Raw genomic sequence first — 15,169 nt, 5'->3', positions numbered from 1 at the left:
TACATGCAGGGCACTGGACAAACCACTAGGGACAAAGGGGATGTGAAATAATTACATACAGCAATGTAATCTGTAAGATTACATTATACTGTATGTAATGTGTGTGTTTTACTTTTTGAATTTGGGGCCGTTCTCCCTCCCCGTGCGTCGCAACGCTCGCAGGGAACGGAGCTCAGTGATGTGATAGATCGAGCGGAGAGCGACTCGCTCGTACAGCGGGGGGACATTGCTGGATCCAGGGGACAAGATAAGTAAGCTCTTCCTGGATCCAGCGATGCGAGTCTGGCTCCGGATTACCGCTAATGGTACAAAATTGTCACCCCGAGCCAGACTCGGGAATACTGCCAGGGGGGTTAATCCCTATCAGATTCTTAAAAAATTGAGCTAAAAGGTTCTTGCTAAAGAAGAGCTAGTGTACTCACTTCTCTGGTAGACTGTGTCTCCTACTTCCTCTCCATTGGAGCCTTTCAGCCTCTGTAAGACTCTTTGGCAATCAGTACTTGAAGAATGTCGGATGCCTGTGTCCCCCCGCCACCTGCTGTGGCTCTATCCTTTCACCTCAATGTAACTTCTAAGTTCTGGAGTTAAATATGAGTTATAGGATGAAACCATGCAAACATGAAGCAAACACGAGCATCCAAGACTCCCAGGAGTGTCAGATGCCTAAGTAATCTGATACGTCAGAGACATGGGCCACCAGAAAGGTGAATATAGGGACATTTCAGATCAATTTTTAAGAACCAAACATGGTCCATTTAAATTCTTTCAGTTATTTTGCAGATAATGAAGTATTGTTTGTTGCATTATTATCTGTTATGTTTCCAATGCATAATGATTTTTTATTAATCAAAAAGCAAAATAAAGTATGTTTGTACTGTAATGTTTGGGGGTTTCGTGTAGAGCTCACCAGTGAGTGGAGACCTTTTAAGGGCTTGTTTAAGGGCTTGTTAGCCCACTTTTATTGCATAGAAAGAAAACAAAATGTCCTACAAACAGTTGCCCACACAGGGGTTTCCACAATCAATGCAAAAAATAAATTACAATTCAACCTCCTGGCTTTCTTTAGCAGCACCGCTGCTGAGGCTTTGTGCCTTGTTCCTCCTGACAGTGTAACAGTGTCCCTGGTTTCATGTACAAATGCCGTACCTCTGTTAGTGCTCTCTCTTTCACAGCTTCCCTCCTGCTACAGCCCACAGGCTTGGGCCCCCTATCTGCTCTATCAGACTGCACCGCGCAGACATGCATGCTTGTGGCTGCTCATTTGCACCCACATGGACTCATTGGGAGGGTGGAGCCCCAAACCCTGGTCCTGACTCTACAAAAAGACCAGAACCCACCTGCATAATAAGTGTCCTGGCTATTCCTAAAACCTGGTCACAGGATTGAGATTTCCTCCCACCCAGATCACTGCGTAATATCCGGGTTCCAGGTCCCAAACAAATTTTTACCAAGCACAGAGGAAACTGAGAAAACAGTTTTCCCCAGATTAGACAAGAACCCTGGAGCCCCTCAACCTGCCTAGTTGAGAATCCTGGGTGAAATACACTCTGACGGATAGCTGTACTGTCACGGTACCTACTTACAATTAATTTTTACATGGTTTTATGTCAATAAATGGGTGTTGTAATTGATGACACTGTAATAAACCTCAGAAATAATTCTTCTTTGATCTCTTGTACTGCAGTTACAAGAAAAAAGAAGTTGAATGGTTTGTTTTTGTACATTGTATTATCATCATTCTGCACATTTCTTCAAATGGTTTTACAAACTTAATAATAAATATATTGGATGTGTAAACTAACTAGGTCTAAGCTATGGGATCTAAAATAATAGTTCATTCAAAATCCATTGTTCAGGTTTGCATAATTTGTTAATCGATTCCAACATCGATGAGTTTAGTTATGAGGGAACATTGGTAGACTATCCAGGTATAGAGCCCCTAGATTATTATAATTACCATGTGTTCTTAAGAAAAATGTAATGAAATGTTATAAATAGTCACCTCTGTTTTACAGAAAGCTGAGATTGCTGTGGCTCCTTTGACTATCACCCTAGTGCGAGAGGAGGTCATCGATTTTTCTAAACCTTTCATGAGCTTAGGAATTTCCATTATGATAAAAAAGCCACAAAAATCAAAACCAGGAGTCTTTTCATTTTTGGACCCGTTGGCTTATGAAATTTGGATGTGCATTGTTTTTGCCTACATTGGCGTCAGCGTAGTCCTTTTCCTTGTAAGCCGGTTTAGTCCTTATGAGTGGCATACGGAAGAACCAGAAGATGGAAAGGAAGGACCCAGTGACCAACCTCCAAATGAATTTGGGATTTTCAATAGTCTTTGGTTTTCTCTTGGCGCCTTCATGCAGCAAGGATGTGATATATCACCAAGGTTTGTATGCAAAATTTCCAAACAAAATGTCAGATTGTGTACATTGTACAAACACTGCAAACTGTTGTTTTTTTGTTTTTTTTTACTCTATGAAATATAAATATCATACAGTCCTACAGTAAAAATAAGTATTTGGTGAATTGTTATTGCCCACATTGGAATGGATGAAGACTCTGGGGGTTTAGCAATAGCAGGATATTTCTTGCCTCAATCAGAATGCAGTTTTAACATCTATAGCAGACCCCAGGGCTGGAGTACTCAACACGGTTATTATTATTGCAGGTACTTATATAGCACCGTCAATTTACGCAGCACTTTACATATATATTGTACATTCACATCAGTCCCCACGCTCAAGGAACTTACAAGCTAAGGTCCCTCACTCACATACATGCACATACTAGGACTAATTTAGACAGGAGCCAATTAACCTAAGCATGTGTTAGGTTAGAAACTGTGCTACCCCATAGACTAGAAACCATTTTTTTTATGTGCAAATTGTATTCTTAGATTCATTTAAAATATGAATGCACTTGAAAACAAAATGCACCCTTCCCCTTCCCATATTCATACTTACATTGATCTGATGGCAGTGAATCTGCTGTTTGTTTATTTCCAGCTTCATATGTCTTAAGTTTTTATGCTGCACCTGCACAATACCATACTTCTGTGGGGTGGGGAGCAGCTGCATTGTGATAATGAGGCTTTGGCTGAGATACGCTGTCAATCCACAAGCCAAGGCTGGGTAGAGGGTGTGGCCGGTAAACTGACTATGGAACATATAGGCACACCCTAGGATCCAAACTGACCATGCAAACCAATTAATATCCACATATTCAAGAGCATAAACATGTGCATACATGGAAAGATAGTCACATATGCAAACATAATTGCACATAAATTAATAAACCGCTATGAATGAACAATGCCAGTATACATGACAACGACACGACTTGCCTGGCAGACGTTGGACCCTGCTGGAAAGAAATCTCCCGCGTGCATGCGTGGGAGTGACGATATTGCGGCTCCGGCCACTCACAGCGCACAGTGGACTTCGACAAGTGGGCTCCTAAGGTTTTGTATATGCAGTCTCCTACATGGGTATAGGGAGGGGTGTAAGGAATACCACAATAACATCACAACACTAACAAAAAACGTGAGTTATTGCTAATAGACTGTATCTGGGGAAAATACTATTGGGTTCATAATGGGGAGCTGAGGAATACAGTATAAGAATGGATCTTTGCAATTTATAAATGATATATATGCCTATGAGGGTCTATTTAGCATTAGGAATTTTTCTTGTCAATGTTAATAATGAAGTGTTTTTGACACACTGTATATATATATATATATATACTACTGTTTAGGCAGTGTTGAAAATTTTTTGTAAACTAAGAATGCTTTCAGAAATAGAAGTGTTAATACTTTATTTTTATCAAGCATCAAAATAGAAAGCAAATTGACAGAAAATAAATCTAATTCAAATCAATATTTGGTGTGACCACCCTGTGCCTTCAAAACAGCATCAATTCTTCTAGGTACACTTGCACACAGTTTTTGAAGGAACTCGGCAGGTAGGTTGTTCCAAACATTTTAGATAACTAACCACAGATCTTCGGTGGATGTAGGCTGCCTCAAATCCTTCTGTCTCTTCATTTAATCCCAGACAGATATCTACAAACTAGAACTCCCACCGTGCCACATCTAAAATACAAGAGAAAAATCAGAACACGTTGTTCAGAAAAAAGACAGGCTTTAAAGGCATAGCTGGAGACATACAAAAATGTTTTATTTTTTATCAATTTTATTAATACAAAAATAAAATCTCATAACAACATTAACTACTTGCGGACCAGCCGCTGCAGTTATACTGTGGCAAGTTGGCACGGCTGTGCGAATCGACATCATGGTACTTCAACTCTTCAAAGTCATATATCAGTCACGCGCACGCTGAGCGTATCCCTGGAGCTGATGCATGTGGCAGCTGGGCGCGAGCGTCACCGGCCACCTGCAATCAAGAGCCAGAACCAGGATTTGTGTGTGTAAACACACAAATCCCTGTTCTGACAGGGGAGGAGAAACAGATCGTCTGTTCCTACTAAGTAGGAACAATAATCTGGCTCCTCCTCTAGTCAGTCCTATCGCCTCACAGTTAGAAACACTCCTAGGGAACATATTTAACCCCTTGATCGCTCCTAATGTTAACCCCTTCCCTGCCAATCACATTTACACAGTAATCAATGGCTATTTATAGCACTGATCGCTTTATAAACATCAGTGGTCCCAAAAAAGTGTCCGATCTGTCCGCCACAATGTCATAGTCCCGCTAAAAATCACAGATCACCATTACTAGTAAAAAAAATTATGAAAATGCTGTAAATCTATCCCCTATTTTGTAGACGCTACAGCTTTACATCGTCACACAAGCACGCAATTGTAACTTAAAGCGCCAAAAAATAGCCTGGTCATTAAGGGGGTAAATACTTCCGGGGCTGAAGTGGTTAAAACAATGACCCTTTAAGGGGTAACACATGTTCACATAAACCAACCCCAACTCTGGAATAGATACAGCTACCCACTCTCTGTTGCTCGAAAACAGGTGCCCAAAACATTGCGTGTACATTACAAATACATTGTATCTATGAGTGTGTAGCCCTTATCCATTCCAGAGTTGTGTTTGGTTTATGTGAACAAGCATTCCTCTTAGGAGTCATTGTTTTAAAGTTGTTAGTATGAGATTTTAATATGTATTAATAAAAAATTTTAATTTTATAAAATATTTAATCTGCCTCCCACTATGCCTCTAAAGTCAACCTTTTTTCTGAACAATGTGTTCTGATTTTTCTCTAATCCCAGGCAGACTCGATCATGTTGAGATCAGGGCTCTGCTGGGCCCAAACTATCACTTTCAAGACTCCTTGTTCTTCTTTGCACTGACGACAGTTCCTAAAGACATTGGCTGTATGTTTGGGGTCGTTGTCATGCTGCAGAATACATTTGGGGCCAATCACATGCCTCCCTGATAGTATGGCATGATGGATAAGTATATGCCTGTGTTTTTCAGCATTGAGGACACCATTCGTCCTGGATCCATACGCAGAAAAGCAGCCACAAACTTGCAAGGAACCTCCACCATGCTTCACTGTTGCCTGAAGGCACTCATTATTGTACCACTCTCTGGCCCTTCGGTGAACAAACCTGCTATAGCCAAATATTTCAGATTCCTAGACAGTAGATAAGTGTACCTGGGTCCCATTGGTTTCTGCCAAATCTGTGCTAAGGGACGTAAACATGCTGTGTCCTTCTTCTGCTGCTTTAAGTTTCTTTAGCCGACCACTGCATCTACAGTTCTCAATGTTGCCCATTTCTTTGTGCTTATTTAAAAGAGCTTAAACAGCACATCTTGAAACCCCAGCTTGCTTTGAAATGTTTGTCTGGGAGAGGCCTTCCTGATAGAGTATAACTACCTTGTGTCTTGTTGCTGTGCTCATTCTTGCAATGGTGTATGACCTGTGACATGAAACTGTCTTCCACCACTTCACCTTAGCAGCAGAGTTTGGCTGTCCCTCACCCAGTTTTAGCCTCGTACACTGCTGTTTCTGTGTCAGTTAATAACTGTGTTTCCACCTACATATTAAATTGATGATTATTAGCACCTGCTTGGTATAATTAGTTACTCATACACCTGACTCCAATCCTATAAAATCCCCGACATTGTGGAAGTGTACAAAGCATGAAAGGGTAAGAATTGATGATGGTTTGAAATCAAAGGGTAGTCATGCCAAATATTGATTTGATTTAGATTTTTCTTCTGTTCTCTCATTTTACATTTTGCAAATGCATATATTTTACTTTACAGCATTTCTTCAAACCCGCCTAAAACTGTTGCACAGTACTGTATATATGTATATCTCAATAGATATATATCTACATATATATTTATATATACAGCAGCTCACAAAAGTGAATACACCCCTCACATTTTTGTAAATATTTTATGAAAGCGTTTCATGTGACAACACTGAAGAAATGACACTTTGCTACAATGTAAAGTAGTGAGTGTACAGCTGGTATACCAGTGTAAATTTGCTGTCCCCTCAAAATAAAAGCACACAGCCATTAATGTCTAAACTTCTGGCAACAAAAGTGAGTAAACCCCTAAGTGAAAATGTCCAAATTAAGCCCAGTTAGCCATTTTCCCTAGCCAGTGTCATGTGACTTGTTAGTGTTACAAGGTCTCAGGTGTGAATGGGGAGCAGGTGTGTTAAATCTGGTGTTATCGCTCTCACTCTCTCATACTGGTTATTGGAGGTTCAACATGGTACCTCATGGCAAAGAACTCTCTGAGTATCTGAAAAAAAAGAATTTTTGCTTTACATAAGGATGGTCTAGGCTATAAGGATTGCCAAGACCCTGAAACTGAGCTGCAGCACGGTGGTCAAGACTATACAGCGGTTTAACAAGACAGGTTCCACTCAGAACAGGCCTTGCCATGGTTGACCAAAGAAGTTGAGTGCATGTGCTCAGCATCATAAACAGAGGTTGTCTTTGAGAAATAGATGTATAAGTGCTGCCTACATTGCTACAGAGGTTGAAGGGGTGGGTGGTCAGCCTGCCAGTGCTCAGACCATACGCTGCACACTGTATAAAATTGGTCTGCATGGCTGTTGTCCCAGAAGGAAGCCTCTTCTAAAGATAATGTACAAGAAAGCCCGCAAGCAGTTTGCTGAAGACAAGAAGACTAAGCACATAGATTACTGGAACCATGTCCTGTGGTCTGATGGGACCAAGATAAGCTTATTTGGTTCAGATGGTGTCAAGCGTGTGTGGTGGCAACCAGGTGAGGAGTACAAAGACAAATGTGCATACAGTCAGGCATGGTGGCGGGAATGTCATGGTCTGGGTCTGCATGAGTGCTGCCGGCACTGAGAAGATGAACAGTTCATTGAGGGCACCATGAATGCCAACATGTACTGTGACATACCAAAGCAAAGCATGATCCCTTCCCTTCAGAGACTGGGCTGCAGGGCAGTATTCCAACATGTTAATGACCCCAAACACACCTCCAAGACGACCACTGTCTTGCTAAAGAAGCTGAGGGTAAAGGTGATGGACTGGCCAAGCACGTCTCCAGACCTAAACCCTATTGAGCATCTGTGGGGCATCCTTAAACGGAAGGTGGAGGAGCACAAGGTCTCCAACATCCACCAGCTCCGTGATGTCGTCATGGAGGAGTGGAAGAGGACTCCAGTGGCAACCTGTGAAACTCTGGTGAACTCCATGCCTAAGAGAGTTAAGGCAGTGCTGGAAAATATTGATGGCCACATAAAATATTGACACTTTGGGCCCAATTTGGATATTTTCACTTGGGGTGTACTCACTTTTGTTGCCAGCGGTTTAGACATTAATGGCTGTGTGTTGCGTTATATATATATTGCATTTGTGTATTTAGCTTTTTGGATGAAGCCCCCCCTTAAACCATTAATAAGGACTGTGGAACAATGGTTGTCAATTTTCTGACATCTTTGTGGGTACACAGCGCAGAGATTTTGTGTTTCTCAAGCCATCTGTAAACATTTTTATGACATAGCCTTATTGTTTGAATATTTTATGGCTACAGCTTTATATGTGCACTATATAGTAATACCTAACGCTGTATAAATAAAGCTGTACAAATGTACAGCCATCTGAAGCTTTACCTCTTAGGAGGGCTCAGTAAATAAGTAAAAACACTAAATAATGTATCAAAGATGAGTAAAAGATTTGTCTCCACAGAGAAAATGCTTTATAAACACCCAGAGAAACTTACAGAAAACAATTGCCAAGAGGCAGACAAGCCGTGGAAGCTGTACGTCTCCAAATGAATTGTAGGGACAACAGTCACATTATAAACAGTTCCATGCCTGGGGAGCAAGGGGAGCTCACAGCCCCACCACCACCTGCAATATTCCGAGGACATTCTTTCATTTCTCAGTCTTATGTAAAGAATCCTCCTTACTCTGTTGTTAACAGTGTTACAAGCCAGGACCTCTAACCCACTGTCTTTTATGTGGTTCTGCAATACAACATTTATTAACTAGATAGCACTGCAGGTAAAACCTGGATCTACCTTCCCTGGTCATTTTAAAACATAGTAGCCATAAAATCTGATTGTGAAATCTACTTTAATCCTAAAACAACTACGTAGTACAGGAGCTTGGTTGGTTGGACATAATTGAATGTATTGTTTGGACAGGCACTGGCATTATATCGTTTTTGGTAGCTCATCATACATGCTTCGATCGGACCATACAATCTTTGTTTAGTCAACTTTAGATTTAACAGAACTATGCAAGATAAGAACCTATTTAATCTATTGAATTAATTTGTATCCAATCAGGCAGGTCCTTGCAGTACATACCGTAGTTGTTGATAGATTTAAACTAGATTGTAAAAGCAGATTGTAATGTGTGTTGTTAACTTAAAGGAGATTGTGGCCATGGCCACCCACGCTGGCCACCTAATCTGGTTTCTGGCGTTACATCTCTGGGATTTATTGATTTTCAGTAGAGTGGGACATGGTTTGATTCTCTGATGAATCTTTACAGATATCCGCAACCTTAACTGGGAAATGTGTCCTCCGAATAACACTGGAATTTTCTGTATTTTATTGTTAATAATGTTCACTAGAGGGTAAGCGGTACAGCATTCCAATGCATTCCATAATTAATTTTCTGGCAGATTTTCCCTAAGAAAATATGAATGGACTTTTCTTGAGATAACCTGTTAGCAGGGCTGGTGCTAGACTGTTTTGCACCCTAGGCAAGACCAGCTACTTGCATGTGAATGGGCCCTAAAGGTGGGTACTGGAGTGCAGCTGTCAAGCCTAATAACACTCATTGTAATACTACCCATATTTCTGTCTTTTTAACATGGTGACAGTAAGCTAACACCTATGCTGCACAGCTGTCAGGTTACTGTCACCACATTAAAAGGACAGAATTATGGGTGGTATTACAATGAGTGTTATTAAATGGGGGGGCACATGCAGCTCCCTGTTTTTTCCTTTATTTCTGCTGGTGCACCTCAATCACTGCAGAACCTTCACTCACTGCATGCAGTTCTGAATCTTGTGTGCAGATTTCTCCTCACATCCTCACAGAGCCACTTCATCCCGCACCCACTAAGACAGGAAGCTTGTGGGATGAAGATTTAGTTGGAATGATGGACAGTGCACTTTGTGTAACCATTGGCTGAGGAGGCAGTGGCACCACCACCTGCTGCCTTCTCAGCCAATGGGTAGCTGAGGTTCATAGGTCCCTCCCTCCTGACATTACACAGGACTTACAGAGTCCCAGCATATTATTTTACAATTCGGGCAGGCTGGAAATACATGTATTATATTATGGGATGATCTGTAATCACTGTCCCTGCCAGGCCACCCTGCCTACCAGTAGCATGGAGGCTGGTGTGTGGCAGTGTGGCACCTGCGGCTGAAAAGCTACATTAGCCTAGCTGCTGTGACAATGATGGATGCTCTGGTGGGGGTTGGACCCCCTCTTATCTACACCCCTACTGCAGAGAGTAGGGAAGCCAGCAGTCCTGGCTGTGCTCTAGGTGCAAGTGCACCCTAGGTGGCTGCCTAGTTCACCTAGCAGTAGCACTGGCCCTGTATGACAGGCTGACAGATGGGTTTCCCAGTGAATGGACGCCATGTATTTGGGAAAAGGTCCAGACAAGGGTGTTTCTGAAAATGCAATCCATAGGCTGTGCTACACCAAACAGGCTGCATAGTGAAGGTTTTCAGGAAAAGGCGGTGCAAGTAATAATGACAACCAATGCTCAAAGTGCTGGAGGAGGTGTGGGGTAAGAAAGTATAAGTTTATTAATGCCCTCTTCCTCCAACTGTCAGAAACCATGAAGGCACATATGATTAGAATATGCCACCTAATGATACTTAACTTTGTAGTGCCAGCATTCCATTCCTTTGCCATAGCCAACAGTGCGTATGGATATGGGAGAGTATCTGACCTTCTGTCAGGATGCAGTGCTCAGGGCTGCCAGTTGAAGCGTTGATTAAAATAGGTGGTTGTTTCTTCAAGAAAAGCTGTCACTTTGCCATGATTGAACAATGTGATAGAGTCTCCTAAAACATAATACTTGAAGATGGAAATGTTCTTCATGACATTTTCCTCATAACTCCAGTATAGGTGGTCTTTAATTTGAAAAATATCTTGTGTTTTGATGACATCACTGTACTCTGCACTGCCACATTTCATAAGTGTATGTAATAAATTGTGAATAATTAAAAACATGACAGCTGTAATCCTGTACTTACACATTCATGTTTAGATCTCTCTCAGGTCGCATTGTTGGAGGCGTATGGTGGTTCTTTACCCTCATTATTATCTCATCTTATACGGCTAATTTGGCTGCCTTTTTAACGGTTGAAAGAATGGTTTCACCAATTGAAAGTGCCGAGGACCTTGCCAAACAAACAGAAATTGCATATGGAACACTTGATGCTGGATCAACGAAGGAATTTTTCAAAGTAGGTGAATCTGCAAAAAAACTTAATTTTTCATCAGTTTTATCATAATTTAAGTAACAGATATTGTCTGTAATAAGGTAATTTATTTGTGAAGTTGATATATTTGTCTACATCATAATGCTAATCTGGCCTATCTATCACTAGTCAGTTAAGCAGTATGCAGTCCAGCTTGGTTAATGTTTACATAATGGGTAATGACAAGTCCAATTATTGGAATGACTGTAGTTTGTAAACCACCGACAGCTGTGTGATGATGTTCAGAACCATGTTTTACCCTTAGGCATTAATATAATATCCCCAAATCCACAGAGATGGAAGAGTAGACCACATGAATCCAGGACTTTCAAAAGCAATTCCACCAAGATGTAATTTCTCTTTAGGAGTAGAGCAGAGCAGGGATGGGTCACCTATCTTGGATCCTGATTGAGAGATCTCTCACCACATGGAACAGCCACGACATTGACTTTTTTTGACTGTTCTTTATATTTTTGTGGAGAAAACAGGACATCGGTGTGCCAACTATTAATTGGAAAAGTCTAATTCACTTGAGGATTCAAAGTCAAGGACAGGTACTGCTAGATCATGAGTGATATAGCTTTTTATGTCTTATTTCTGCATTAAAGGTCAAAGTAGTATTGCACAATAGTAAAGACCAAACTTTCTCCCACTCCACCCTAAAAGAAGAATCTGAGTTGTTGTATTAAGAAAACCAGAACTTTGGTCATGCAGTGTGAAAAAATGTGTTTCTTGTAATGGCCCCACAAGCTTTGTACACAAGTAGCAGTGCTGTCACATGGGAGGAACAGGAGTTATTCAAATCTTCCTCCATATCTGAAAATACTGGATATTTCTCATTGCTCCTGGCAGCTGAGTGGAGCAGCAGATGAGCTAAGGAAAATTGAGTATGTGCATCTGGTAGGGCTTCCATCAAAGTGAAGTCTATATTTGATTTAAGGGGTCAAAGAGTGACAAAGAGTGGTATCTTTGCACAGCTTCTTCCAATGACAGAATCCACAATGATCCTCACCCACTATTGGCAAAAGTGCAAGCGCAGAACTTCAGGCACCTTAGTTTTTCTTCATGAAGGAGTAAAGTGACAGCACCTGCTCAAAAGGAAGATTTCCCAATTTGCAAGATAATTTCCCTGTGTGAAAATGAGTGCTTCTGACTGACTACTATGGTAGCTTAAACCAACTTTGGCAAAGGTTTTTTACACTAAACTCACATCCTGGTGGAATTTCTGAATACTCAGAAAACTCAAACTTGAACTTGCCACCTGCTGATCTTTACTTCGCACTGCAGCTCAGGTCTCTGGTGTGCACACCTGTCCTAATAAAGGAAGGCTTAGGTAGAGTGCTGGACATTCAACCTGTGATTAATCAACAGAATTGTTTAAACTGATTACTGTCTGACTTCTGTCTGATGCCCTGGATTTCTCCTGTCATGTCCTGGATTACTCCTGCAAAATGTTCTAACTGCATTAGTGCTCAGAATGTGTGTGTGCTTATTCTGATCATCAGCCTGTTATCCCTGCTATTTTCAGTAATTTCTCTGTCTGTTTGTCTGAAGCCTGGACTCTGTTTCAGATTCATTTATCTGTACCTGACAATCAGCCTACTGAATTACATCGCTCAAGAAAAGGTGGGAGAGAGGGTTAACGACTGAAGGAGTTCAGATTGGGGGGGGGGGGGTTAGGTTTATACCAGCTATTTCTATACTAGTTATTTCATATACTTTGTTAATCTGTGAAATACACAATTAATTATTTAAATATGTATCTACAGTCATGGCTAAAATTGTTGGCACTCCAGAGATTTTTCCAGAAAATCAAGTATTTCTCACGGAAAAGTATTGCAGTAACACACGTTTTGTTATACACATGTTTATTCCCTTTGTGTGGGGAAGGAAAAAAAGCAAATTGAACATAATGTCACACAAAATTCCAAAAATGGGCTGGTCAACATTCTTGGAACCCTTTCAAAATTGTGGATAAATAAGTTTGTTTCAAGCATGTGATGCTTCTTTAAATGCACCTGGGGCAAGTAACAGGTGTGGGCAATATAAAAATCACACCTGAAAGCAGATAAAAAGGAGATCAGTTCACTTAGTCTTTGCATTGTGTGTCTGTGTGTACCACAGTAAGCATGGGCAATAGAAAGAGGCAAAGAGAACTGTCTGAGGACTTGAGAACCAAAATTGTGGAAAAATATCAACAATCTCAAGGTTACAAGTCCATCTCCTGAGATCTAGATTTGCCATTTGTCCACAGTGTGCAAAATTTGAAATTTGCAAACCATGGCACTGTAGCTAATCTCTCTGGGCGTGGACAGAAGAGAAAAATTGATGAAAGGTTGTAACGCAGGATAGTCCGGATGGTGGATAAGCAGCCCCAAACAAGTTCCAAAGAGATTCAAGCTGTCCTGCAGGCTCAGGGAGCATCAGTGTTAGCACAAACTATCTGCCGACATTTAAATGAAATGAAACGCTGTGGCAGGAGACCCAGGAGGACCCCACTGCTGACACAGAGACATAAAAAGCAAGACTAGAGTTTGCCAAAATGTACTTGAGTAAGCCAAACTCCTTCTGAGAAAATGTCTTGGACAGATGAGACCAAGATAGAGCTTTTTGGTAAAGCACATCATTCTGTTTACCGAAAACAGAATGAGGCCTACAAAGAAAAGAACACAGTACCTATAGTGAAATATAGTGGAGGTTCAATGATGTTTTGGGGTTGTTTTGCTGCCGCTGGCACTGGGTGCCTTGAATATCTGCAAGGCATCATGAAATCTGAGGATTACTAAAGGATTTTTTGTCGCACTGTGGAGCCCAGTGTCAGAAAGCTGGGTTTGCGTCCGAGATCTTGCGTCTTCCAGCAGGACAATGACCCTAAACATATGTCAAAAAGCACCCAGAAATGGATGGCAGCAAAGCGCTGGAGAGTTCTAACGTGGCCAGCAATGAGTCCAGGTCTAAATCTCATTGAACATCTGTGGAGAGATCTTAAAATTGCTGTTGGGAAAAGGAGCCCTTCCAATAAGAGAGACCTGGAGCAGTTTGCAAAGGGAGAGTGGTCCAAAATTCCGGTTGAGAGGTGTAAGAAGCTTATTGATGGTTATAGGAAGCGACTTATTTCAGTTATTTTTTCCAAAGGGTGTGCAACCAAATATTAAGTTAAGGGTGCCAAGAATTTTGACCAGCCCATTTTTGGAGTTTTGTGTGACATTATGTCCAATTTGCTTTTTTCCTCCCTTTTTTTGTTTTGTTCCAAAACACACAAAGGGAATAAACATGTGTATAGCAAAACATGTGTTACTGCTATTTTTCTGTGAGAAATACTTGATTTTCTGGAAAAATGTCTGGGGTGCCAACAATTTCGGCCATGACTGCATGTGTGTAAACATATACTGCATATAAGCTTTACTTGCTATTTAAAGTACTATATCATTGTCCATAGCTTGATTTAACATGGCATATAATACACAAGAGGTACAATTTATAAGCGTACTTTCAGGAAATTGGTGCCTCTGTGATTTGATTGATGGTGTTTGCTGCTTATGGGAGATAGCGGAATTCCTGGCAGCTGAACACAGTGACGGTACGCTGGTATAGCAGCAGTGTTTTGGTATCCATACATTTAACAAATTTTATGAAAGAGCTTTAGTTTACTTTGCCTCGGGCGAACATGTATTATGTTTGTCATTTGCATCGCACTTATTGATCTGGGCACATGAGGTAAAGGGTGTCTATGTGCATAGATCATTACTTCTCATTCCTTGGGGAGCTGAAAGAAGCAAAAAATAATTACAAGAACATCATATGAGAAATCCAGTATAATAGTTGCTGTCATTGATGGAATTGTTATGCATGAGATGCCCAGTGGGAATTGTTTCCTCTATTAATGAGCTTCAGTCCCAGTAATATAAAAAACGTAAAGCCTAACTGCAATGAAAACTTGGTGGAGGTAAGCACAGATACAGCATAATTGTGCCCGATTCTGCCAGGATTGGCAGACAGAATCAGTTATCCTTGGTATTTGGTTTAGGAGATTAGCATATTCGCATATAAGAAGTCCTCCCATCTTAGAAACCTATACTATATGGAAGCAAGACTAAAGGCTGTGTCTTTTTTTAGGAGTTATTCTTTAGGGAAGAAAAAGTTAAAAAGTGATTCTATTATCATTATAATAAAAATATCAAAACATTACTATATAACTTAAAATATAATCAGCAGATTTTATTAAAATTCCTATA

The 15,169-nt window shown here is 40.8% G+C and overlaps 1 protein-coding gene across 10 annotated transcripts in view; it reads left to right on the top strand.

The window, feature by feature from the left end:
* Window positions 1-15,169, top strand: part of GRIA4 (glutamate ionotropic receptor AMPA type subunit 4) — a 478,284-nt gene that overhangs the window by 427,784 nt on the left and 35,331 nt on the right. For all 10 annotated transcript variants that reach the window (XR_013274705.1, XR_013274706.1, XR_013274704.1 and 7 more), the window contains 2 exons: window positions 2,016-2,386; window positions 10,721-10,919. Coding sequence is in view for 7 of the 10 variants with exons in the window: in XM_077484347.1 (XP_077340473.1) it covers window positions 2,016-2,386; window positions 10,721-10,919 (570 nt within the window). In the remaining 3 variants the exon portion in view is untranslated. The remainder of the gene's footprint in view (window positions 1-2,015; window positions 2,387-10,720; window positions 10,920-15,169) is intronic.

The sequence above is a fragment of the Lithobates pipiens genome, unplaced genomic scaffold (genome assembly GCF_037356315.1).
Source record: "Lithobates pipiens isolate NorthernLeopardFrog02 unplaced genomic scaffold, aLitPip1_a1.2 Scaffold_16, whole genome shotgun sequence".
Taxonomy (NCBI): domain Eukaryota; kingdom Metazoa; phylum Chordata; class Amphibia; order Anura; family Ranidae; genus Lithobates; species Lithobates pipiens.
Note: the sequence above shows the minus strand (reverse complement) of the source record. Positions and strands in the feature narration are given on the sequence as shown.